General features: G+C 57.8%; 1 protein-coding gene across 2 annotated transcripts in view; it reads right to left on the bottom strand.

Moving 5' to 3' along the window:
- Nucleotides 1–24,772, bottom strand: part of XNDC1N (XRCC1 N-terminal domain containing 1, N-terminal like) — a 46,177-nt gene that overhangs the window by 11,358 nt on the left and 10,047 nt on the right. For both annotated transcript variants that reach the window (XM_083170562.1, XM_083170561.1), the window contains exons 4-6: nt 23,583–23,738; nt 21,706–21,869; nt 21,557–21,609 (exon numbers count right to left, since the gene is read on the bottom strand). In XM_083170562.1, coding sequence (XP_083026688.1) covers nt 21,557–21,609; nt 21,706–21,869; nt 23,583–23,738 — 373 coding nt within the window. The remainder of the gene's footprint in view (nt 1–21,556; nt 21,610–21,705; nt 21,870–23,582; nt 23,739–24,772) is intronic.

Genomic DNA, 24,772 nt, shown 5'->3' with positions numbered 1-24,772 from the left:
TGGGGCTCATGTTCCCCGCGAGGCACCCCACCTCACATTGTATAACGGTCACCCTCTATATAACACCCGTCCCATGGGGCCTGGATCATCTGCATGCCTGGGGCTCATGTTCCCCGCGAGGCACCCCACCTCACATTGTATAACGGTCACCCTCTATATAACACCCGTCCCATGGGGCCTGGATCACCGACATACCTGGGGCTCATGTTCCCCGCGAGGCACCCCACCTCACATTGTATAACGGTCACCCTCTATATAACACCCGTCCCATGGGGCCTGGATCACCGGCATGCCTGGGGCTCATGTTCCCCGCGAGGCACCCCACCTCACATTGTATAACGGTCACCCTCTATATAACACCCGTCCCATGGGGCCTGGATCACCGGCATGCCTGGGGCTCATGTTCCCCGCGAGGCACCCCACCTCACATTGTATAACGGTCACCCTCTATATAACACCCGTCCCATGGGGCCTGGATCACCTGCATGCCTGGGGCTCATGTTCCCCGCGAGGCACCCCACCTCACATTGTATAACGGTCACCCTCTATATAACACCCGTCCCATGGGGCCTGGATCACCTGCATACCTGGGGCTCATGTTCCCCGCGAGGCACCCCACCTCACATTGTATAACGGTCACCCTCTATATAACACCCGTCCCATGGGGCCTCAGTCACCTGCATGCCTGGGGCTCATGTTCCCCCGCGAGGCACCCCACCTCACATTGTATAACGGTCACCCTCTATATAACACCCGTCCCATGGGGCCTGGATCACCGGCATGCCTGGGGCTCATGTTCCCCGCGAGGCACCCCACCTCACATTGTATAACGGTCACCCTCTATATAACACCGGTCCCATGGGGCCTGGATCACCGGCATACCTGGGGCTCATGTTCCCCGCGAGGCACCCCACCTCACATTGTATAACGGTCACCCTCTATATAACACCCGTCCCATGGGGCCTGGATCACCGGCATGCCTGGGGCTCATGTTCCCACGAGGCACCCCACCTCACATTGTATAACGATCACCCTCTATATAACACCCGTCCCATGGGGCCTGGATCACCTGCATGCCTGGGGCTCATGTTCCCCGCGAGGCACCCCACCTCACATTGTATAACGGTCACCCTCTATATAACACCCGTCCCAAGGGGCCTGGATCACCGGCATGCCTGGGGCTCATGTTCCCCGCGAGGCACCCCACCTCACATTGTATAACGGTCACCCTCTATATAACACCCGTCCCATGGGGCCTGGATCACCGGCATGCCTGGGGCTCATGTTCCCCGCGAGGCACCCCACCTCACATTGTATAACGGTCACCCTCTATATAACACCCGTCCCAAGGGGCCTGGATCACCGGCATGCCTGGGGCTCATGTTCCCCGCGAGGCACCCCACCTCACATTGTATAACGGTCACCCTCTATATAACACCCGTCCCATGGGGCCTGGATCACCGGCATGCCTGGGGCTCATGTTCCCCGCGAGGCACCCCACCTCACATTGTATAACGGTCACCCTCTATATAACACCCGTCCCATGGGGCCTGGATCACCGGCATACCTGGGGCTCATGTTCCCCGCGAGGCACCCCACCTCACATTGTATAACGGTCACCCTCTATATAACACCCGCCCCATGTGGCCTGGATCACCGGCATGCCTGGGGCTCATGTTCCCCGCGAGGCACCCCACCTCACATTGTATAACGGTCACCCTCTATATAACACCCGTCCCATGGGACCTGGATCACCGGCATGCCTGGGGCTCATGTTCCCCGCGAGGCACCCCACCTCACATTGTATAACGGTCACCCTCTATATAACACCCGTCCCATGGGACCTGGATCACCGGCATGCCTGGGGCTCATGTTCCCCGCGAGGCACCCCACCTCACATTGTATAACGGTCACCCTCTATATAACACCCGTCCCATGGGGCCTGGATCATCTGCATACCTGGGGCTCATGTTCCCCGCGAGGCACCCCACCTCACATTGTATAACGGTCACCCTCTATATAACACCCGTCCCATGGGGCCTGGATCACCGGCATACCTGGGGCTCATGTTCCCCGCGAGGCACCCCACCTCACATTGTATAACGGTCACCCTCTATATAACACCCGTCCCATGGGGCCTGGATCACCGGCATGCCTGGGGCTCATGTTCCCCGCGAGGCACCCCACCTCACATTGTATAACGGTCACCCTCTATATAACACCCGTCCCAAGGGGCCTGGATCACCGGCATGCCTGGGGCTCATGTTCCCCGCGAGGCACCCACCTCACATTGTATAACAGTCACCCTCTATATAACACCCGTCCCATGGGGCCTGGATCACCGGCATACCTGGGGCTCATGTTCCCCGCGAGGCACCCCACCTCACATTGTATAACGGTCACCCTCTATATAACACCCGTCCCATGGGGCCTGGATCACCGGCATGCCTGGGGCTCATGTTCCCCGCGAGGCACCCCACCTCACATTGTATAACGGTCACCCTCTATATAACACCCGTCCCATGGGGCCTGGATCACCTGCATGCCTGGGGCTCATGTTCCCCGCGAGGCACCCCACCTCACATTGTATAACGGTCACCCTCTATATAACACCCGTCCCATGGGGCCTGGATCACCTGCATGCCTGGGGCTCATGTTCCCCGCGAGGCACCCCACCTCACATTGTATAACGGTCACCCTCTATATAACACCCGTCCCATGGGGCCTGGATCACCGGCATGCCTGGGGCTCATGTTCCCTGCGAGGCACCCCACCTCACATTGTGTAACGGTCACCCTCTATATAACACCCGTCCCATGGGGCCTGGATCATCTGCATGCCTGGGGCTCATGTTCCCCGCGAGGCACCCCACCTCACATTGTATAACGGTCACCCTCTATATAACACCCGTCCCATGGGGCCTGGATCACCGACATACCTGGGGCTCATGTTCCCCGCGAGGCACCCCACCTCACATTGTATAACGGTCACCCTCTATATAACACCCGTCCCATGGGGCCTGGATCACCGGCATGCCTGGGGCTCATGTTCCCCGCGAGGCACCCCACCTCACATTGTATAACGGTCACCCTCTATATAACACCCGTCCCATGGGGCCTGGATCACCGGCATGCCTGGGGCTCATGTTCCCCGCGAGGCACCCCACCTCACATTGTATAACGGTCACCCTCTATATAACACCCGTCCCATGGGGCCTGGATCACCGGCATGCCTGGGGCTCATGTTCCCAGCGAGGCACCCCACCTCACATTGTATAACGGTCACCCTCTATATAACACCCGTCCCATGGGGCCTGGATCACCTGCATGCCTGGGGCTCATGTTCCCCGCGAGGCACCCCACCTCACATTGTATAACGATCACCCTCTATATAACACCCGTCCCATGGGGCCTGGATCACCGGCATGCCTGGGGCTCATGTTCCCCGCGAGGCACCCCACCTCACATTGTATAACGGTCACCCTCTATATAACACCCGTCCCATGGGGCCTGGATCACCTGCATGCCTGGGGCTCATGTTCCCCGCGAGGCACCCCACCTCACATTGTATAACGGTCACCCTCTATATAACACCCGTCCCATGGGGCCTGGATCACCTGCATACCTGGGGCTCATGTTCCCCGCGAGGCACCCCACCTCACATTGTATAACGGTCACCCTCTATATAACACCCGTCCCATGGGGCCTGGATCACCTGCATGCCTGGGGCTCATGTTCCCCGCGAGGCACCCCACCTCACATTGTATAACGGTCACCCTCTATATAACACCCGTCCCATGGGGCCTGGATCACCGGCATGCCTGGGGCTCATGTTCCCCGCGAGGCACCCCACCTCACATTGTATAACAGTCACCCTCTATATAACACCCGTCCCATGGGGCCTGGATCACCGGCATGCCTGGGGCTCATGTTCCCCGCGAGGCACCCCACCTCACATTGTATAACGGTCACCCTCTATATAACACCCGTCCCATGGGGCCTCAGTCACCTGCATGCCTGGGGCTCATGTTCCCCCGCGAGGCACCCCACCTCACATTGTATAACGGTCACCCTCTATATAACACCCGTCCCATGGGGCCTGGATCACCGGCATGCCTGGGGCTCATGTTCCCCGCGAGGCACCCCACCTCACATTGTATAACGGTCACCCTCTATATAACACCGGTCCCATGGGGCCTGGATCACCGGCATACCTGGGGCTCATGTTCCCCGCGAGGCACCCCACCTCACATTGTATAACGGTCACCCTCTATATAACACCCGTCCCATGGGGCCTGGATCACCGGCATGCCTGGGGCTCATGTTCCCACGAGGCACCCCACCTCACATTGTATAACGATCACCCTCTATATAACACCCGTCCCATGGGGCCTGGATCACCTGCATGCCTGGGGCTCATGTTCCCCGCGAGGCACCCCACCTCACATTGTATAACGGTCACCCTCTAGATAACACCCGTCCCATGGGGCCTGGATCACCGGCACCTGGGGCTCATGTTCCCCGCGAGGCACCCCACCTCACATTGTATAACGGTCACCCTCTATATAACACCCGTCCCATGGGGCCTGGATCACCTGCATGCCTGGGGCTCATGTTCCCCGCGAGGCACCCCACCTCACATTGTATAACGGTCACCCTCTATATAACACCCGTCCCATGGGGCCTGGATCACCGGCATGCCTGGGGCTCATGTTCCCCGCGAGGCACCCCACCTCATATTGTATAACGGTCACCCTCTATATAACACCCGTCCCAAGGGGCCTGGATCACCGGCATGCCTGGGGCTCATGTTCCCCGCGAGGCACCCCACCTCACATTGTATAACGGTCACCCTCTATATAACACCCGTCCCATGGGGCCTGGATCACCGGCATGCCTGGGGCTCATGTTCCCCGCGAGGCACCCCACCTCACATTGTATAACGGTCACCCTCTATATAACACCCGTCCCAAGGGGCCTGGATCACCGGCATGCCTGGGGCTCATGTTCCCCGCGAGGCACCCCACCTCACATTGTATAACGGTCACCCTCTATATAACACCCGTCCCATGGGGCCTGGATCACCGGCATGCCTGGGGCTCATGTTCCCCGCGAGGCACCCCACCTCACATTGTATAACGGTCACCCTCTATATAACACCCGTCCCATGGGGCCTGGATCACCTGCATGCCTGGGGCTCATGTTCCCCGCGAGGCACCCCACCTCACATTGTATAACGGTCACCCTCTATATAACACCCGTCCCATGGGGCCTGGATCACCGGCATACCTGGGGCTCATGTTCCCCGCGAGGCACCCCACCTCACATTGTATAACGGTCACCCTCTATATAACACCCGCCCCATGTGGCCTGGATCACCGGCATGCCTGGGGCTCATGTTCCCCGCGAGGCACCCCACCTCACATTGTATAACGGTCACCCTCTATATAACACCCGTCCCATGGGGCCTGGATCACCGGCATACCTGGGGCTCATGTTCCCCGCGAGGCACCCCACCTCACATTGTATAACTGTCACCCTCTATATAACACCCGTCCCATGGGGCCTAGATCACCGGCATGCCTGGGGCTCATGTTCCCCGCGAGGCACCCCACCTCACATTGTATAACGGTCACCCTCTATATAACACCCGTCCCATGGGGCCTGGATCACCGGCATGCCTGGGGCTCATGTTCCCCGCGAGGCACCCCACCTCACATTGTATAACGGTCACCCTCTATATAACACCCGTCCCATGGGGCCTGGATCACCGGCATACCTGGGGCTCATGTTCCCCGCGAGGCACCCCACCTCACATTGTATAACGGTCACCCTCTATATAACACCCGTCCCATGGGGCCTGGATCACCGGCATGCCTGGGGCTCATGTTCCCCGCGAGGCACCCCACCTCACATTGTATAACGGTCACCCTCTATATAACACCCGTCCCATGGGACCTGGATCACCGGCATGCCTGGGGCTCATGTTCCCCGCGAGGCACCCCACCTCACATTGTATAACGGTCACCCTCTATATAACACCCGTCCCATGGGGCCTGGATCACCGGCATGCCTGGGGCTCATGTTCCCCGCGAGGCACCCCACCTCACATTGTATAACGGTCACCCTCTATATAACACCCGTCCCATGGGGCCTGGATCACCGGCATGCCTGGGGCTCATGTTCCCCGCGAGGCACCCCACCTCACATTGTATAACGGTCACCCTCTATATAACACCCGTCCCATGGGGCCTGGATCACCGGCATACCTGGGGCTCATGTTCCCCGCGAGGCACCCCACCTCACATTGTATAACGGTCACCCTCTATATAACACCCGTCCCATGGGGCCTGGATCACCGGCATGCCTGGGGCTCATGTTCCCCGCGAGGCACCCCACCTCACATTGTATAACGGTCACCCTCTATATAACACCCGTCCCACGGGGCCTGGATCACCGGCATGCCTGGGGCTCATGTTCCCCGCGAGGCACCCCACCTCACATTGTATAACGGTCACCCTCTATATAACACCCGTCCCATGGGGCCTGGATCACCTGCATGCCTGGGGCTCATGTTCCCCGCGAGGCACCCCACCTCACATTGTATAACGGTCACCCTCTATATAACACCCGTCCCATGGGGCCTGGATCACCTGCATGCCTGGGGCTCATGTTCCCCGCGAGGCACCCCACCTCACATTGTATAACGTCACCCTCTATATAACACCCATCCCATGGGGCCTCAATCACCGGCATGCCTGGGGCTCATGTTCCCCGCGAGGCACCCCACCTCACATTGTATAACGGTCACCCTCTATATAACACCCGTCCCATGGGGCCTGGATCACCGGCATGCCTGGGGCTCATGTTCCCCGCGAGGCACCCCACCTCACATTGTATAACGGTCACCCTCTATATAACACCCGTCCCAAGGGGCCTGGATCACCGGCATGCCTGGGGCTCATGTTCCCCGCGAGGCACCCCACCTCACATTGTATAACGGTCACCCTCTATATAACACCCGTCCCATGGGGCCTGGATCACCTGCATGCCTGGGGCTCATGTTCCCCGCGAGGCACCCCACCTCACATTGTATAACGGTCACCCTCTATATAACACCCGTCCCATGGGGCCTGGATCACCGGCATGCCTGGGGCTCATGTTCCCCGCGAGGCACCCCACCTCACATTGTATAACGGTCACCCTCTATATAACACCCGTCCCAAGGGGCCTGGATCACCGGCATGCCTGGGGCTCATGTTCCCCGCGAGGCACCCCACCTCACATTGTATAACGGTCACCCTCTATATAACACCCGTCCCATGGGGCCTGGATCACCGGCATGCCTGGGGCTCATGTTCCCCGCGAGGCACCCCACCTCACATTGTATAACGGTCACCCTCTATATAACACCCGTCCCATGGGGCCTGGATCATCTGCATGCCTGGGGCTCATGTTCCCCGCGAGGCACCCCACCTCACATTGTGTAACGGTCACCCTCTATATAACACCCGTCCCATGGGGCCTGGATCACCTGCATGCCTGGGGCTCATGTTCCCCGCGAGGCACCCCACCTCACATTGTATAACGGTCACCCTCTATATAACACCCGTCCCATGGGGCCTGGATCACCGACATACCTGGGGCTCATGTTCCCCGCGAGGCACCCCACCTCACATTGTATAACGGTCACCCTCTATATAACACCCGTCCCATGGGGCCTGGATCACCTGCATGCCTGGGGCTCATGTTCCCCGCGAGGCACCCCACCTCACATTGTATAACGGTCACCCTCTGTATAACACCCGTCCCATGGGGCCTGGATCACCGGCATACCTGGGGCTCATGTTCCCCGCGAGGCACCCCGCCTCACATTGTATAACGGTCACCCTCTGTATAACACCCGTCCCATGGGGCCTGGATCACCGGCATGCCTGGGGCTCATGTTCCCCGCGAGGCACCCCACCTCACATTGTATAACGGTCACCCTCTATATAACACCCGTCCCATGGGGCCTGGATCACCGGCATGCCTGGGGCTCATGTTCCCCGCGAGGCACCCCACCTCACATTGTATAACGGTAACCCTCTATATAACACCCGTCCCATGGGGCCTGGATCACCGGCATGCCTGGGGCTCATGTTCCCCGCGAGGCACCCCACCTCACATTGTATAACGGTCACCCTCTATATAACACCCGTCCCATGGGGCCTGGATCACCTGCATGCCTGGGGCTCATGTTCCCCGCGAGGCACCCCACCTCACATTGTATAACGGTCACCCTCTATATAACACCCGTCCCATGGGGCCTGGATCATCTGCATACCTGGGGCTCATGTTCCCCGCGAGGCACCCCACCTCACATTGTATAACGGTCACCCTCTATATAACACCCGTCCCATGGGGCCTGGATCACCTGCATGCCTGGGGCTCATGTTCCCCGCGAGGCACCCCACCTCACATTGTATAACGGTCACCCTCTATATAACACCCGTCCCATGGGGCCTGGATCACCTGCATACCTGGGGCTCATGTTCCCCGCGAGGCACCCCACCTCACATTGTATAACGGTCACCCTCTATATAACACCCGTCCCATGGGGCCTCAGTCACCTGCATGCCTGGGGCTCATGTTCCCCCGCGAGGCACCCCACCTCACATTGTATAACGGTCACCCTCTATATAACACCCGTCCCATGGGGCCTGGATCACCGGCATGCCTGGGGCTCATGTTCCCCGCGAGGCACCCCACCTCACATTGTATAACGGTCACCCTCTATATAACACCCGTCCCATGGGGCCTGGATCACCTGCATGCCTGGGGCTCATGTTCCCCGCGAGGCACCCCACCTCACATTGTATAACGATCACCCTCTATATAACACCCGTCCCATGGGGCCTGGATCACCGGCATGCCTGGGGCTCATGTTCCCCGCGAGGCACCCCACCTCACATTGTATAACGGTCACCCTCTATATAACACCCGTCCCATGGGGCCTGGATCACCTGCATGCCTGGGGCTCATGTTCCCCGCGAGGCACCCCACCTCATATTGTATAACGGTCACCCTCTATATAACACCCGTCCCATGGGGCCTGGATCACCGGCATGCCTGGGGCTCATGTTCCCCGCGAGGCACCCCATCTCACATTGTATAACGGTCACCCTCTATATAACACCCGTCCCATGGGGCCTGGATCACCGGCATGCCTGGGGCTCATGTTCCCCGCGAGGCACCCCACCTCACATTGTATAACGGTCACCCTCTATATAACACCCGTCCCATGGGGCCTGGATCACCTGCATGCCTGGGGCTCATGTTCCCCGCGAGGCACCCCACCTCACATTGTATAACGGTCACCCTCTATATAACACCCGTCCCATGGGGCCTGGATCACCTGCATGCCTGGGGCTCATGTTCCCCGCGAGGCACCCCACCTCACATTGTATAACGATCACCCTCTATATAACACCCGTCCCATGGGGCCTGGATCACCGGCATGCCTGGGGCTCATGTTCCCCGCGAGGCACCCCACCTCACATTGTATAACGGTCACCCTCTATATAACACCCGTCCCATGGGGCCTGGATCACCTGCATGCCTGGGGCTCATGTTCCCCGCGAGGCACCCCACCTCACATTGTATAACGGTCACCCTCTATATAACACCCGTCCCATGGGGCCTGGATCACCTGCATGCCTGGGGCTCATGTTCCCCGCGAGGCACCCCACCTCACATTGTATAACGGTCACCCTCTATATAACACCCGTCCCATGGGGCCTGGATCACCGGCATGCCTGGGGCTCATGTTCCCCGCGAGGCACCCCACCTCACATTGTATAACGGTCACCCTCTATATAACACCCGTCCCATGGGGCCTGGATCACCTGCATGCCTGGGGCTCATGTTCCCGCGAGGCACCCCACCTCACATTGTATAACGGTCACCCTCTATATAACACCCGTCCCATGGGGCCTGGATCACCGGCATGCCTGGGGCTCATGTTCCCCGCGAGGCACCCCACCTCACATTGTATAACGGTCACCCTCTATATAACACCCGTCCCATGGGGCCTGGATCACCGGCATGCCTGGGGCTCATGTTCCCCGCGAGGCACCCCACCTCACATTGTATAACGGTCACCCTCTATATAACACCCGTCCCATGGGGCCTGGATCACCGGCATGCCTGGGGCTCATGTTCCCCGCGAGGCACCCCACCTCACATTGTATAACGGTCACCCTCTATATAACACCCGTCCCATGGGGCCTGGATCACCGGCATGCCTGGGGCTCATGTTCCCCGCGAGGCACCCCACCTCACATTGTATAACGGTCACCCTCTATATAACACCCGTCCCATGGGGCCTGGATCACCGGCATACCTGGGGCTCATGTTCCCCGCGAGGCACCCCACCTCACATTGTATAACGGTCACCCTCTATATAACACCCGTCCCATGGGGCCTGGATCACCGGCATGCCTGGGGCTCATGTTCCCCGCGAGGCACCCCACCTCACATTGTATAACGGTCACCCTCTATATAACACCCGTCCCATGTGGCCTGGATCACCGGCATGCCTGGGGCTCATGTTCCCCGCGAGGCACCCCACCTCACATTGTATAACGGTCACCCTCTATATAACACCCGTCCCATGGGGCCTGGATCACCTGCATGCCTGGGGCTCATGTTCCCCGCGAGGCACCCCACCTCACATTGTATAACGGTCACCCTCTATATAACACCCGTCCCATGGGGCCTGGATCACCGGCATGCCTGGGGCTCATGTTCCCCGCGAGGCACCCCACCTCACATTGTATAACGGTCACCCTCTATATAACACCCGTCCATGGGGCCTGGATCACCGGCATGCCTGGGGCTCATGTTCCCGCGATGCACCCCACCTCACATTGTATAACGGTCACCCTCTATATAACACCCGTCCCATGGGGCCTGGATCACCTGCATACCTGGGGCTCATGTTCCCCGCGAGGCACCCCACCTCACATTGTATAACGGTCACCCTCTATATAACACCCGTCCCATGGGGCCTGGATCACCGGCATGCCTGGGGCTCATGTTCCCCGCGAGGCACCCCACCTCCCATTGTGTAACGGTCACCCTCTATATAACACCCGTCCCATGTGGCCTGGATCACCGGCATGCCTGGGGCTCATGTTCCCCGCGAGGCACCCCACCTCACATTGTATAACGGTCACCCTCTATATAACACCCGTCCCATGGGGCCTGGATCACCGGCATGCCTGGGGCTCATGTTCCCCGCGAGGCACCCCACCTCACATTGTATAAGGTCACCCTCTATATAACACCCGTCCCATGGGGCCTGGATCACCGGCATACCTGGGGCTCATGTTCCCCGCGAGGCACCCCACCTCACATTGTATAACGGTCACCCTCTATATAACACCCGTCCCATGGGGCCTGGATCACCGGCATGCCTGGGGCTCATGTTCCCCGCGAGGCACCCCACCTCACATTGTATAACGGTCACCCTCTATATAACACCCGTCCCATGTGGCCTGGATCACCGGCATGCCTGGGGCTCATGTTCCCCGCGAGGCACCCCACCTCACATTGTATAACGGTCACCCTCTATATAACACCCGTCCCATGGGGCCTGGATCACCTGCATACCTGGGGCTCATGTTCCCCGCGAGGCACCCCACCTGACATTGTATAACGGTCACCCTCTATATAACACCCGTCCCATGGGGCCTGGATCACCGGCATGCCTGGGGCTCATGTTCCCCGCGAGGCACCCCACCTCACATTGTATAACGGTCACCCTCTATATAACACCCGTCCCATGGGGCCTGGATCACCGGCATGCCTGGGGCTCATGTTCCCCGCGAGGCACCCCACCTCACATTGTATAACGGTCACCCTCTATATAACACCCGTCCCATGGGGCCTGGATCACCTGCATGCCTGGGGCTCATGTTCCCCGCGAGGCACCCCACCTCACATTGTATAACGGTCACCCTCTATATAACACCCGTCCCATGGGGCCTGGATCACCGGCATGCCTGGGGCTCATGTTCCCCGCGAGGCACCCCACCTCACATTGTATAACGGTCACCCTCTATATAACACCCGTCCCATGGGGCCTGGATCACCGGCATGCCTGGGGCTCATGTTCCCCGCGAGGCACCCCACCTCCCATTGTGTAACGGTCACCCTCTATATAACACCGGTCCCATGGGGCCTGGATCACCGGCATGCCTGGGGCTCATGTTCCCCGCGAGGCACCCCACCTCACATTGTATAACGGTCACCCTCTATATAACACCGGTCCCATGGGGCCTGGATCACCGGCATGCCTGGGGCTCATGTTCCCCGCGAGGCACCCCACCTCACATTGTATAACGGTCACCCTCTATATAACACCCGTCCCATGGGGCCTGGATCACCGGCATGCCTGGGGCTCATGTTCCCCGCGAGGCACCCCACCTCACATTGTATAACGGTCACCCTCTATATAACACCCGTCCCATGGGGCCTGGATCACCGGTATGCCTGGGGCTCATGTTCCCCGCGAGGCACCCCACCTCACATTGTATAATGTCACCCTCTATATAACACCCGTCCCATGGGGCCTGGATCACCGGCATGCCTGGGGCTCATGTTCCCCGCGAGGCACCCCACCTCACATTGTATAACGGTCACCCTCTATATAACACCCGTCCCATGGGGCCTGGATCACCGGCATGCCTGGGGCTCATGTTCCCCGCGAGGCACCCCACCTCACATTGTATAACGGTCACCCTCTATATAACACCCGTCCCAAGGGGCCTGGATCACCGGCATGCCTGGGGCTCATGTTCCCCGCGAGGCACCCCACCTCACATTGTATAACGGTCACCCTCTATATAACACCCGTCCCATGGGGCCTGGATCACCGGCATGCCTGGGGCTCATGTTCCCCGCGAGGCACCCCACCTCACATTGTATAACGGTCACCCTCTATATAACACCCGTCCCATGTGGCCTGGATCACCGGCATGCCTGGGGCTCATGTTCCCGCGAGGCACCCCACCTCACATTGTATAACGGTCACCCTCTATATAACACCCGTCCCATGGGGCCTGGATCACCTGCATGCCTGGGGCTCATGTTCCCGCGAGGCACCCCACCTCACATTGTATAACGGTCACCCTCTATATAACACCCGTCCCATGGGGCCTGGATCACCTGCATGCCTGGGGCTCATGTTCCCCGCGAGGCACCCCACCTCACATTGTATAACGATCACCCTCTATATAACACCCGTCCCATGGGGCCTGGATCACCGGCATGCCTGGGGCTCATGTTCCCCACGAGGCACCCCACCTCACATTGTATAACGGTCACCCTCTATATAACACCCGTCCCATGGGGCCTGGATCACCGGCATACCTGGGGCTCATGTTCCCCGCGAGCCACCCCACCTCACATTGTATAACGGTCACCCTCTATATAACACCCGTCCCATGGGGCCTGGATCACCTGCATGCCTGGGGCTCATGTTCCCCGCGAGGCACCCCACCTCACATTGTATAACGATCACCCTCTATATAACACCCGTCCCATGGGGCCTCAATCACCTGCATACCTGGGGCTCATGTTCCCCGCGAGGCACCCCACCTCACATTGTATAACGGTCACCCTCTATATAACACCCGTCCCATGGGGCCTGGATCACCGGCATGCCTGGGGCTCATGTTCCCCGCGAGGCACCCCACCTCACATTGTATAACGGTCACCCTCTATATAACACCCGTCCCATGGGGCCTGGATCACCTGCATGCCTGGGGCTCATGTTCCCCGCGAGGCACCCCACCTCACATTGTATAACGGTCACCCTCTATATAACACCCGTCCCATGGGGCCTGGATCACCGGCATGCCTGGGGCTCATGTTCCCCGCGAGGCACCCCACCTCACATTGTATAACGGTCACCCTCTATATAACACCCGTCCCATGGGGCCTGGATCACCGGCATGCCTGGGGCTCATGTTCCCCGCGAGGCACCCCACCTCGCATTGTATAACGGTCACCCTCTATATAACACCCGTCCCATGGGGCCTGGATCACCGGCATGCCTGGGGCTCATGTTCCCCGCGAGGCACCCCACCTCATATTGTATAACGGTCACCCTCTATATAACACCCGTCCCATGGGGCCTGGATCACCGGCATGCCTGGGGCTCATGTTCCCCGCGAGGCACCCCACCTCACATTGTATAACGGTCACCCTCTATATAACACCGGTCCCATGGGGCCTGGATCACCGGCATACCTGGGGCTCATGTTCCCCGCGAGGCACCCCACCTCACATTGTATAACGGTCACCCTCTATATAACACCCGTCCCATGGGGCCTGGATCACCGGCATGCCTGGGGCTCATGTTCCCCGCGAGGCACCCCACCTCACATTGTATAACGGTCACCCTCTATATAACACCCGTCCCATGGGGCCTGGATCACCGGTATGCCTGGGGCTCATGTTCCCCGCGAGGCACCCCACCTCACATTGTATAACGGTCACCCTCTATATAACACCCGTCCCATGGGGCCTGGATAACCGGCATGCCTGGGGCTCATGTTCCCCGCGAGGCACCCCACCTCACATTGTATAACGGTCACCCTCTATATAACACCCGTCCCATGTGGCCTGGATCACCGGCATGCCTGGGGCTCATGTTCCCGCGAGGCACCCCACCTCACATTGTATAACGGTCACCCTCTATATAACACCCGTCCCATGGGGCCTGGATCACCTGCATGCCTGGGGCTCATGTTCCCGCGAGGCACCCCACCTCACATTGTATAACGGTCACCCTCTATATAACACCCGTCCCATGGGGCCTGGATCACCTGCATGCCTGGGGCTCATGTTCCCCGCGAGGCACCCCACCTCACATTGTATAACGGTCACCCTCTATATAACACCCGTCCCATGGGGCCTGGATCACCGGCATGCCTGGGGCTCATGTTCCCCGCGAGGCACCCCACCTCACATTGTATAACGGTCACCCTCTATATAACACCCGTCCCATGGGGCCTGGATCACCGGCATGCCTGGGGCTCATGTTCCCCGCGAGGCACCCCACCTCACATTGTATAACGGTCACCCTCTATATAACACCCGTCCCATGGGGCCTGGATCACCGGCATGCCTGGGGCTCATGTTCCCCGCGAGGCACCCCACCTCACATTGTATAACAGTCACCCTCTATATAACACCCGTCCCATGGGGCCTGGATCACCGGCATGCCTGGGGCTCATGTTCCCCGCGAGGCACCCCACCTCACATTGTATAACGGTCACCCTCTATATAACACCCGTCCCATGGGGCCTGGATCACCGGCATACCTGGGGCTCATGTTCCCCGCGAGGCACCACACCTCACATTGTATAACGATCACCCTCTATATAACACCCGTCCCATGGGGCCTGGATCACCGGCATGCCTGGGGCTCATGTTCCCCACGTGGCACCCCACTTCACATTGTATAACGGTCACCCTCTATATAACACCCGTCCCATGGGGCCTGGATCACCGGCATACCTGGGGCTCATGTTCCCCGCGAGGCACCCCACCTCACATTGTATAACGATCACCCTCTATATAACACCCGTCCCATGGGGCCTCAATCACCTGCATACCTGGGGCTCATGTTCCCCGCGAGGCACCCCACCTCACATTGTATAACGGTCACCCTCTATATAACACCCGTCCCATGGGGCCTGGATCACCGGCATGCCTGGGGCTCATGTTCCCCGCGAGGCACCCCACCTCACATTGTATAACGGTCACCCTCTATATAACACCCGTCCCATGTGGCCTGGATCACCGGCATGCCTGGGGCTCATGTTCCCCGCGAGGCACCCCACCTCACATTGTATAACGGTCACCCTCTATATAACACCCGTCCCATGGGGCCTGGATCACCTGCATGCCTGGGGCTCATGTTCCCCGCGAGGCACCCCACCTCACATTGTATAACGGTCACCCTCTATATAACACCCGTCCCATGGGGCCTGGATCACCGGCATGCCTGGGGCTCATGTTCCCCGCGAGGCACCCCACCTCACATTGTATAACGGTCACCCTCTATATAACACCCGTCCCATGGGGCCTGGATCACCGGCATGCCTGGGGCTCATGTTCCCCGCGAGGCACCCCACCTCACATTGTATAACGGTCACCCTCTATATAACACCCGTCCCATGGGGCCTGGATCACCGGCATGCCTGGGGCTCATGTTCCCCGCGAGGCACCCCACCTCGCATTGTATAACGGTCACCCTCTATATAACACCCGTCCCATGGGGCCTGGATCACCGGCATGCCTGGGGCTCATGTTCCCCGCGAGGCACCCCACCTCATATTGTATAACGGTCACCCTCTATATAACACCCGTCCCATGGGGCCTGGATCACCTGCATGCCTGGGGCTCATGTTCCCCGCGAGGCACCCCACCTCACATTGTATAACGGTCACCCTCTATATAACACCCGTCCCATGGGGCCTGGATCACCTGCATGCCTGGGGCTCATGTTCCCCGCGAGGCACCCCACCTCACATTGTATAACGGTCACCCTCTATATAACACCCGTCCCATGGGGCCTGGATCACCGGCATACCTGGGGCTCATGTTCCCCGCGAGGCACCCCACCTCACATTGTATAACGGTCACCCTCTATATAACACCCGTCCCATGGGGCCTGGATCACCGGCATGCCTGGGGCTCATGTTCCCTGCGAGGCACCCCACCTCACATTGTATAACGGTCACCCTCTATATAACACCCGTCCCATGGGGCCTGGATCACCTGCATACCTGGGGCTCATGTTCCCCCGCGAGGCACCCCACCTCACATTGTATAACGGTCACCCTCTATATAACACCCGTCCCATGGGGCCTGGATCACCTGCATGCCTGGGGCTCATGTTCCCCGCGAGGCACCCCACCTCACATTGTATAACGGTCACCCTCTATATAACACCCGTCCCATGGGGCCTGGATCACCGGCATGCCTGGGGCTCATGTTCCCCGCGAGGCACCCCACCTCACATTGTATAACGGTCACCCTCTATATAACACCCGTCCCATGGGGCCTGGATCACCGGCATGCCTGGGGCTCATGTTCCCCGCGAGGCACCCCACCTCACATTGTATAACGGTCACCCTCTATATAACACCCGTCCCATGGGGCCTGGATCACCGGCATACCTGGGGCTCATGTTCCCCGCGAGGCACCCCACCTCACATTGTATAACGGTCACCCTCTATATAACACCCGTCCCATGGGGCCTGGATCACCGGCATGCCTGGGGCTCATGTTCCCCGCGAGGCACCCCACCTCACATTGTATAACGGTCACCCTCTATATAACACCCGTCCCATGGGGCCTGGATCACCTGCATGCCTGGGGCTCATGTTCCCCGCGAGGCACCCCACCTCACATTGTATAACGGTCACCCTCTATATAACACCCGTCCCATGGGGCCTGGATCACCTGCATGCCTGGGGCTCATGTTCCCCGCGAGGCACCCCACCTCACATTGTATAACGGTCACCCTCTATATAACACCCGTCCCATGGGGCCTGGATCACCTGCATGCCTGGGGCTCATGTTCCCCCGCGAGGCACCCCACCTCACATTGTATAACGGTCACCCTCTATATAACACCCGTCCCATGGGGCCTGGATCACCTGCATGCCTGGGGCTCATGTTCCCCCGCGAGGCACCCCACCTCACATTGTATAACGGTCACCCTCTATATAACACCCATCCCAAGGGGCCTGGATCACCGGCATGCCTGGGGCTCATGTTCCCCGCGAGGCACCCCACCTCACATTGTATAACGGTCACCCTCTATATAACACCCGTCCCATGGGGCCTGGATCACCTGCATGCCTGGGGCTCATGTTCCCCGCGAGGCACCCCACCTCACATTGTATAACGGTCACCCTCTATATAACACCTGTCCCATGGGGCCTGGATCACCTGCATGCCTGGGGCTCATGTTCCCCGCGAGGCACCCCACCTCACATTGTATAACGGTCACCCTCTATATAACACCCGTCCCATGGGGCCTGGATCACCTGCATACCTGGGGCTCATGTTCCCCGCGAGGCACCCCACCTCACATTGTATAACGGTCACCCTCTATATAACACCCATCCCATGGGGCCTGGATCACCGGCATGCCTGGGGCTCATGTTCCCCGCGAGGCACCCCACCTCACATTGTATAACGGTCACCCTCTATATAACACCCGTCCCATGGGGCCTGGATCATCTGCATGCCTGGGGCTCATGTTCCCCGCGAGGCACCCCACCTCACATTGTATAACGGTCACCCTCTATATAACACCCGTCCCATGGGGCCTGGATCACCGGCATGCCTGGGGCTCATGTTCCCCACGAGGCACCCCACCTCACATTGTATAACGGTCACCCTCTATATAACACCCGTCCCATGGGGCCTGGATCACCGGCATACCTGGGGCTCCTGTTCCCCGCGAGGCACCCCACCTCACATTGTGTAACGGTCACCCTCTATATAACACCCGTCCCATGGGGCCTGGATCACCTGCATGCCTGGGGCTCATGTTCCCCGCGAGGCACCCCACCTCACATTGTATAACTGTCACCCTCTATATAACACCCGTCCCATGGGGCCTGGATCACCGGCATGCCTGGGGCTCATGTTCCCCGCGAGGCACCCCACCTCACATTGTATAACGGTCACCCTCTATATAAACACCCGTCCCATGGGGCCTGGATCACCGGCATGCCTGGGGCTCATGTTCCCCGCGAGGCACCCCACCTCACATTGTATAACGTCACCCTCTATATAACACCCGTCCCATGGGGCCTGGATCACCGGCATGCCTGGGGCTCATGTTCCCTGCGAGGCACCCCACCTCACATTGTATAACGGTCACCCTCTATATAACACCCGTCCCATGGGGCCTGGATCACCGGCATGCCTGGGGCTCATGTTCCCCGCGAGGCACCCCACCTCACATTGTATAACGGTCACCCTCTATATAACACCCGTCCCATGGGGCCTGGATCACCGGCATGCCTGGGGCTCATGTTCCCCGCGAGGCACCCCACCTCACATTGTATAACGGTCACCCTCTATATAACACCCGTCCCATGGGGCCTGGATCACCGGCATGCCTGGGGCTCATGTTCCCCGCGAGGCACCCCACCTCACATTGTATAACGGTCACCCTCTATATAACACCCGTCCCATGGGGCCTGGATCACCTGCATGCCAGGGGCTCATGTTCCCCGCGAGGCACCACACCTCACATTGTATAACGGTCACCCTCTATATAACACCCGTCCCATGGGGCCTGGATCACCGGCATGCCTGGGGCTCATGTTCCCCGCGAGGCACAAACACATCAGGATTACGTAATAAGGATTCCGCTAATGGAACCACACAACTCTGAGGATCTAGTGTCACGCTCAGGAAAAAAAGTAAAAATGTGATTCCCAGGGACCCCTCACTTTATAAAGTTGGGTACCTACTCCATTATTTCAGGTCACATCACATAATATGCTTTTGAGCCATCCCCACACTTCTGTCACTGTAATGCCTCTTAGTGGGGGGGGGGGGGACAAAGGGGTGTCAGGGAAAGAGAAAGCGAAAAAGAGAGAGCCGTAAGAAAGAGAGAAGCGAGGAAAAGAGTAGAGGGTGTCAGGGATTGAGAGAAAGGTGCGAGCGAGAAGGTGTAGGACAAAGGGAGAGGAGAGAAACAGGAGGAGTATGAGCAGGAGTATCAAGAGTGTCAGGGAGAGAAAAAGGAGAGAGAGAGAACGCGAGTATCAGGAGAAAAAGGAGAGGGGGTGTCAGGCACAGAGAACATGACTGTCAGGGAGAAAAAGAGGAGAGAGGGGTGTCGGGGGGAGAGGGAACGAGCGCCTCAGGGAGCAAAAGAGTACAGAGGGGGTGTCATGGAAAGAGAGAATGAAAATGTCAGAGAGAGGGAGAGAGAGAGGAGAGAGTGAATGTCAGGGAAAGAGAGAACAAGAGAGTGTCAGAGAGAGGAGAGGGGGTGTCAGTGAGAGAACGAGAATGTCAGAGAGAGAGAGAAGGAGAGAGGGGGTGTCAGTGAAAGAGAACGAGAGTGTCAGGGAGAGAGAGTGAGAAGGGAGCAAGAGATTGAGGGTCAGGGTGAGAAAGGGGTTAGAGGTGGAGTGAGAGAGGGTGTCAGGGAGAGAGCAACACCGCACCATGTAGAGACGAGGGGGGGGGGGGGGCACGACTCTAGAAGCAGAGAAACAGATAAGGAGAGGTGAAACGGACGGATGGGGAGTGGAGGAGGGCTATTATACACGTTACCGGTAATGACGGCTATTATACACGTTACCGGTAATGACGGCTATTATACACGTTACCGGTAATGACGGCTATTATACACGTTACCGGTAACGACGGCTATTATACACGTTACCGGTAACGATGGCTTTTATACAGGTTACCGGTAATGACGGCTATTATACAGGTTACCGGTAATGACGGCTATTATACACGTTACCGGTAATGACGGCTATTATACACGTTACCGGTAATGACGGCTATTATACACGTTACCGGTAATGACGGCTATTATACACGTTACCGGTAATAACGACTATTATACATGTAACAGATAATGACGGCTATTATACACGTTACCGGGGGATGCGGTCATCTATTAGAATGAACTTAGGTCTACAGTCATTAGGTCGACCCCACTAGGTCGACTGGCAGGAAGGTCGACCTGACTTAAGGTCAACATGGGCCAAGGTCGACATGACTTAAGGTCGAATTTGCATAAAGGTCGACATGAGGAAGGTCGACTGGTCATAAGGTCGACATGGGGTTTTCACTGTTTTTTGAGCCGACATGTGCCGACAGGTGGTATTTTATGCCCTACCATCCACTAGGGCGTGGAGGAGGTTATTAAAGCTGTGGCGAGCGAAGCGAGCCACCGTGCCCGAAGCATTGCGAGCGAAGCGAGGGTCCGATTCTCATTGCCAACTGTGTCCATGTCGACTTTGTCGACATTCGGATGAAAAAACAGTGAAAAACCCATGTCGACCTTATGACCAGTCGACCTTCCTCATGTCGACCTTTATGCAAATTCGACCTTAAGTCATGTCGACCTTGGCCCATGTCGACCTCAAGTCAGGTCGACCTTCCTGCCAGTCGACCTAGTGGGGTCGACCTAATGACTGTAGACCTAAGTTCATTCTGACAGATGTACCGATTCCGTTACCGGTAATGACGGATATTATACATGTTACCAGTAATGACAGCTACTGTACACGTTACCGGTAATGACGGTTTTTATACACGTTACCGGTAATGACGGCTATTATACACGTTACCGGTAATGACGGCTATTATACACATTACCGGTAATGACGGCTATTAAACCCCCAGATAAAAATCTCCAGATAACACCATCATAGTGATTCCAGTATGAGATAATTAGATGACAGCTTCTGTATGTGACACCAGCGTATACAAACAAAGCACTCTACCAGGTGACTGCGTCCTCTCTTGTAGTCGTCTCTCTGGAATTGGGGGTTGACACCTGTAAGTGATAAGATAATGACTGTCTCAGTATGGATGCTAGGTTCATAGGTGTAAGTGACACTTCCCAGATGCAGGAATGAGTTATCGGTGATACCTGATGGACCTCGACCGCTGGCGTCCTCCCTGGGTTCTCAGCTTCCAGAGGGGATCGGATGCGGATGAAAGACAGGCCAAACTGCTCCTGCTTGCTGAAGGGCTGACTGCAGGTAATGCGGAGGCGGTCCCACTTCTCTCTGGCTGCTTCCTCTAGGAAATCCCCTGTGGGAAATAACGTTCGTTACATCCCAGGAGAGGAGCGACAAAACCAGTAACTATACTACCACCAGGAAAGAACCAGACCAGTAACTATCCTACTACCAGGATAGAACCAGACCAGTAACTATCCTACCACCAGGAAAGAACCAGACCAATAACTATCCTACTACCAGGAGAGAACCAGACCAGTAACTATCCTACCACCAGGAGAGAACCAGACCAGTAACTATCCTACCACCAGGAGAGAACCAGACCAGTAACTATCCTACCACCAGGAGAGAACCAGACCAGTAACTATCCTACCACCAGGAAAGAACCAGATCAGTAACTATCCTACCACCGGGAGAGAACCAGACCAGTAAATATCCTACCACCAGGAGAGAACCAGACCAGTAACTATCCTACCATCGGGAGAGAACCAGGCCAGTAACTATCCTATCACCAGGAGAGAACCAGACCAGTAACTATCCTACCATCGGGAGAGAACCAGACCAGTAACTATCCTACCACCAGGAGAGAACCAGACCAGTAACTATACTTCCACCGGGAGAGAACCAGACCAGTAACTATACTACCACCGGGAGAGAACCAGACCAGTAACTATCCTACCACCAGGAGAGAACCAGACCAGTAACTATACTACCACCAGGAGAGAACCAGACCAGTAGCTATACTACCACCGGGAGAGAACCAGACCAGTAACTATACTACCACCAGGAGAGAACAAGACCAGTAACTATCCTACCACCGGGAGAGAACCAGACCAGTAACTATCCTACCACCGGGAGAGAACCAAACCAGTAACTATCCTACCACCGGGAGAGAACCAGACCAGTAACTATGGGCCTTATTTTGGTTCATTCTTTCTGACAAAATCCTTCTTAGATGGACAAAACCATGTGCACTGCAGGGGGGGCAGATGTAACATGTGCAGAGAGAATTAGATTTGGGTGAGTAATTTTGTTTCTGTGCAGGCAAAATACTGACTGCTTTATTTTTACACTGCAATATAGATCTCACTTTGAAGTAAAACCCCACCCAAATCTAATTCTCTCTGCACAAGTAACACCTGCCCCACCTGCAGTGCACATGGTTTTGCCCATCTAAGAAGGATTTTGTCAGAAAGAATGAACCAAAATAAGGCCCTATATGACAATAAGGAGTGAGCCAGACCAGTAACTATACTACCACCAGGAGAGAACCAGATTAATGACTAGTCCACCATCAAGAGTGGATAAGACCATATCTATCGCACCTTTGGGACAGGATAAGACCAGCGACTATCCCACCATTGGTAGAGGATAAGACCAGCGACTATCCCACCATTGGGAGAGGATAAGACCAGCAACCATCCCACCATCAGGAGAGGATAAGACCAGTGACTATCCCACCTTCGGGAGAGGATAAGACCAGCAACTGTCCCACCATCGGGAGAGGATAAGACCAGCGACTGTCCCACTATCGGGAGAGGATAAGACCAGCGACTGTCCCACCATCGGGAGAGGATAAGACCAGCGACTGTCCCACCATCGGGAGAGGATAAGACCAGCGACTAGCCCACCATCGGGAGAGGATAAGACCAGCGACTAGCCCACCATCGGGAGAGGATAAGACCAGTGACTATCCCACCATTAGGAGAGGATAAGACCAGCGACTATCCCACCATCGGGAGAGGATAAGACCAGCGACTATCCCACCAGAGACATCTGGCATTACCTTCTTTGAACATCCTCACTGCTGTGCCGTTCTTTCCTAGTCTGGAGTCTGTGGGTGACATCAGGGTGGTGGTTGGGAGAAGGGTGACAAAGGGTTTATCCAGAGGCCAGCTGGAGCGCCTGACATCAATCTGCAGGAAGGCAGAACCACTATTCCCTGCAAAAGAGGAGTCGTCATACACTCAGCCCGCCCCACAGGAGCCGTCCTACGCTCAGCCCGCGCCACACAGGAGCCGTCCTACGCTCAGCCCGCGCCACACAGGAGCCGTCCTACGCTCAGCCCGCGCCACACAGGAGCCGTCCTACGCTCAGCCCGCGCCACACAGGAGCCGTCCTACGCTCAGCCCGCGCCACACAGGAGCCGTCCTACGCTCAGCCCGCGCCACACAGGAGCCGTCCTACGCTCAGCCCGCGCCACACAGGAGCCGTCCTACGCTCAGCCCGCGCCACACAGGAGCCGTCCTACGCTCAGCCCGCGCCACACAGGAGCCGTCCTACGCTCAGCCCGCGCCACACAGGAGCCGTCCTACGCTCAGCCCGCGCCACACAGGAGCCGTCCTACGCTCAGCCCGCGCCACACAGGAGCCGTCCTACGCTCAGCCCGCGCCACACAGGAGCCGTCCTACGCTCAGCCCGCGCCACACAGGAGCCGTCCTACGCTCAGCCCGCGCCACACAGGAGCCGTCCTACGCTCAGCCCGCGCCACACAGGAGCCGTCCTACGCTCAGCCCGCGCCACACAGGAGCCGTCCTACGCTCAGCCCGCGCCACACAGGAGCCGTCCTACGCTCAGCCCGCGCCACACAGGAGCCGTCCTACGCTCAGCCCGCGCCACACAGGAGCCGTCCTACGCTCAGCCCGAGCCACAGGAGCCGTCCTCCGCTCAGCCCGCGACAATGAGATTTATGTCTTACCTGGTAAATCTCTTTCTTCGAGGACATCAGGGGCCACAGCGTTACAGTGGGTAGTAAGGAGATGGGAGAGCACCAGCACCCTAGAGGTTAAACTTGAACTGCCTCCCAGGCAGCCGGGCTCCTCCCCTCCTCTACCCCGCCTCCAGGCCAGGAAGCTCAGTTTTTTTTTAACAAGCCAAGGCAGGAGACAAGATAGAAGGAAGAGAAGCACCGCACAGAAACACAGTCTGAACATGTTAGTACCCTCAACCGAGGGATAATATAACATAATCATAACT

The sequence above is a fragment of the Crinia signifera genome, chromosome 2 (genome assembly GCF_055691185.1).
Source record: "Crinia signifera chromosome 2, ASM5569118v1, whole genome shotgun sequence".
NCBI lineage: Eukaryota > Metazoa > Chordata > Amphibia > Anura > Myobatrachidae > Crinia > Crinia signifera.
This window is presented reverse-complemented; position numbering and strand designations above follow the sequence as displayed.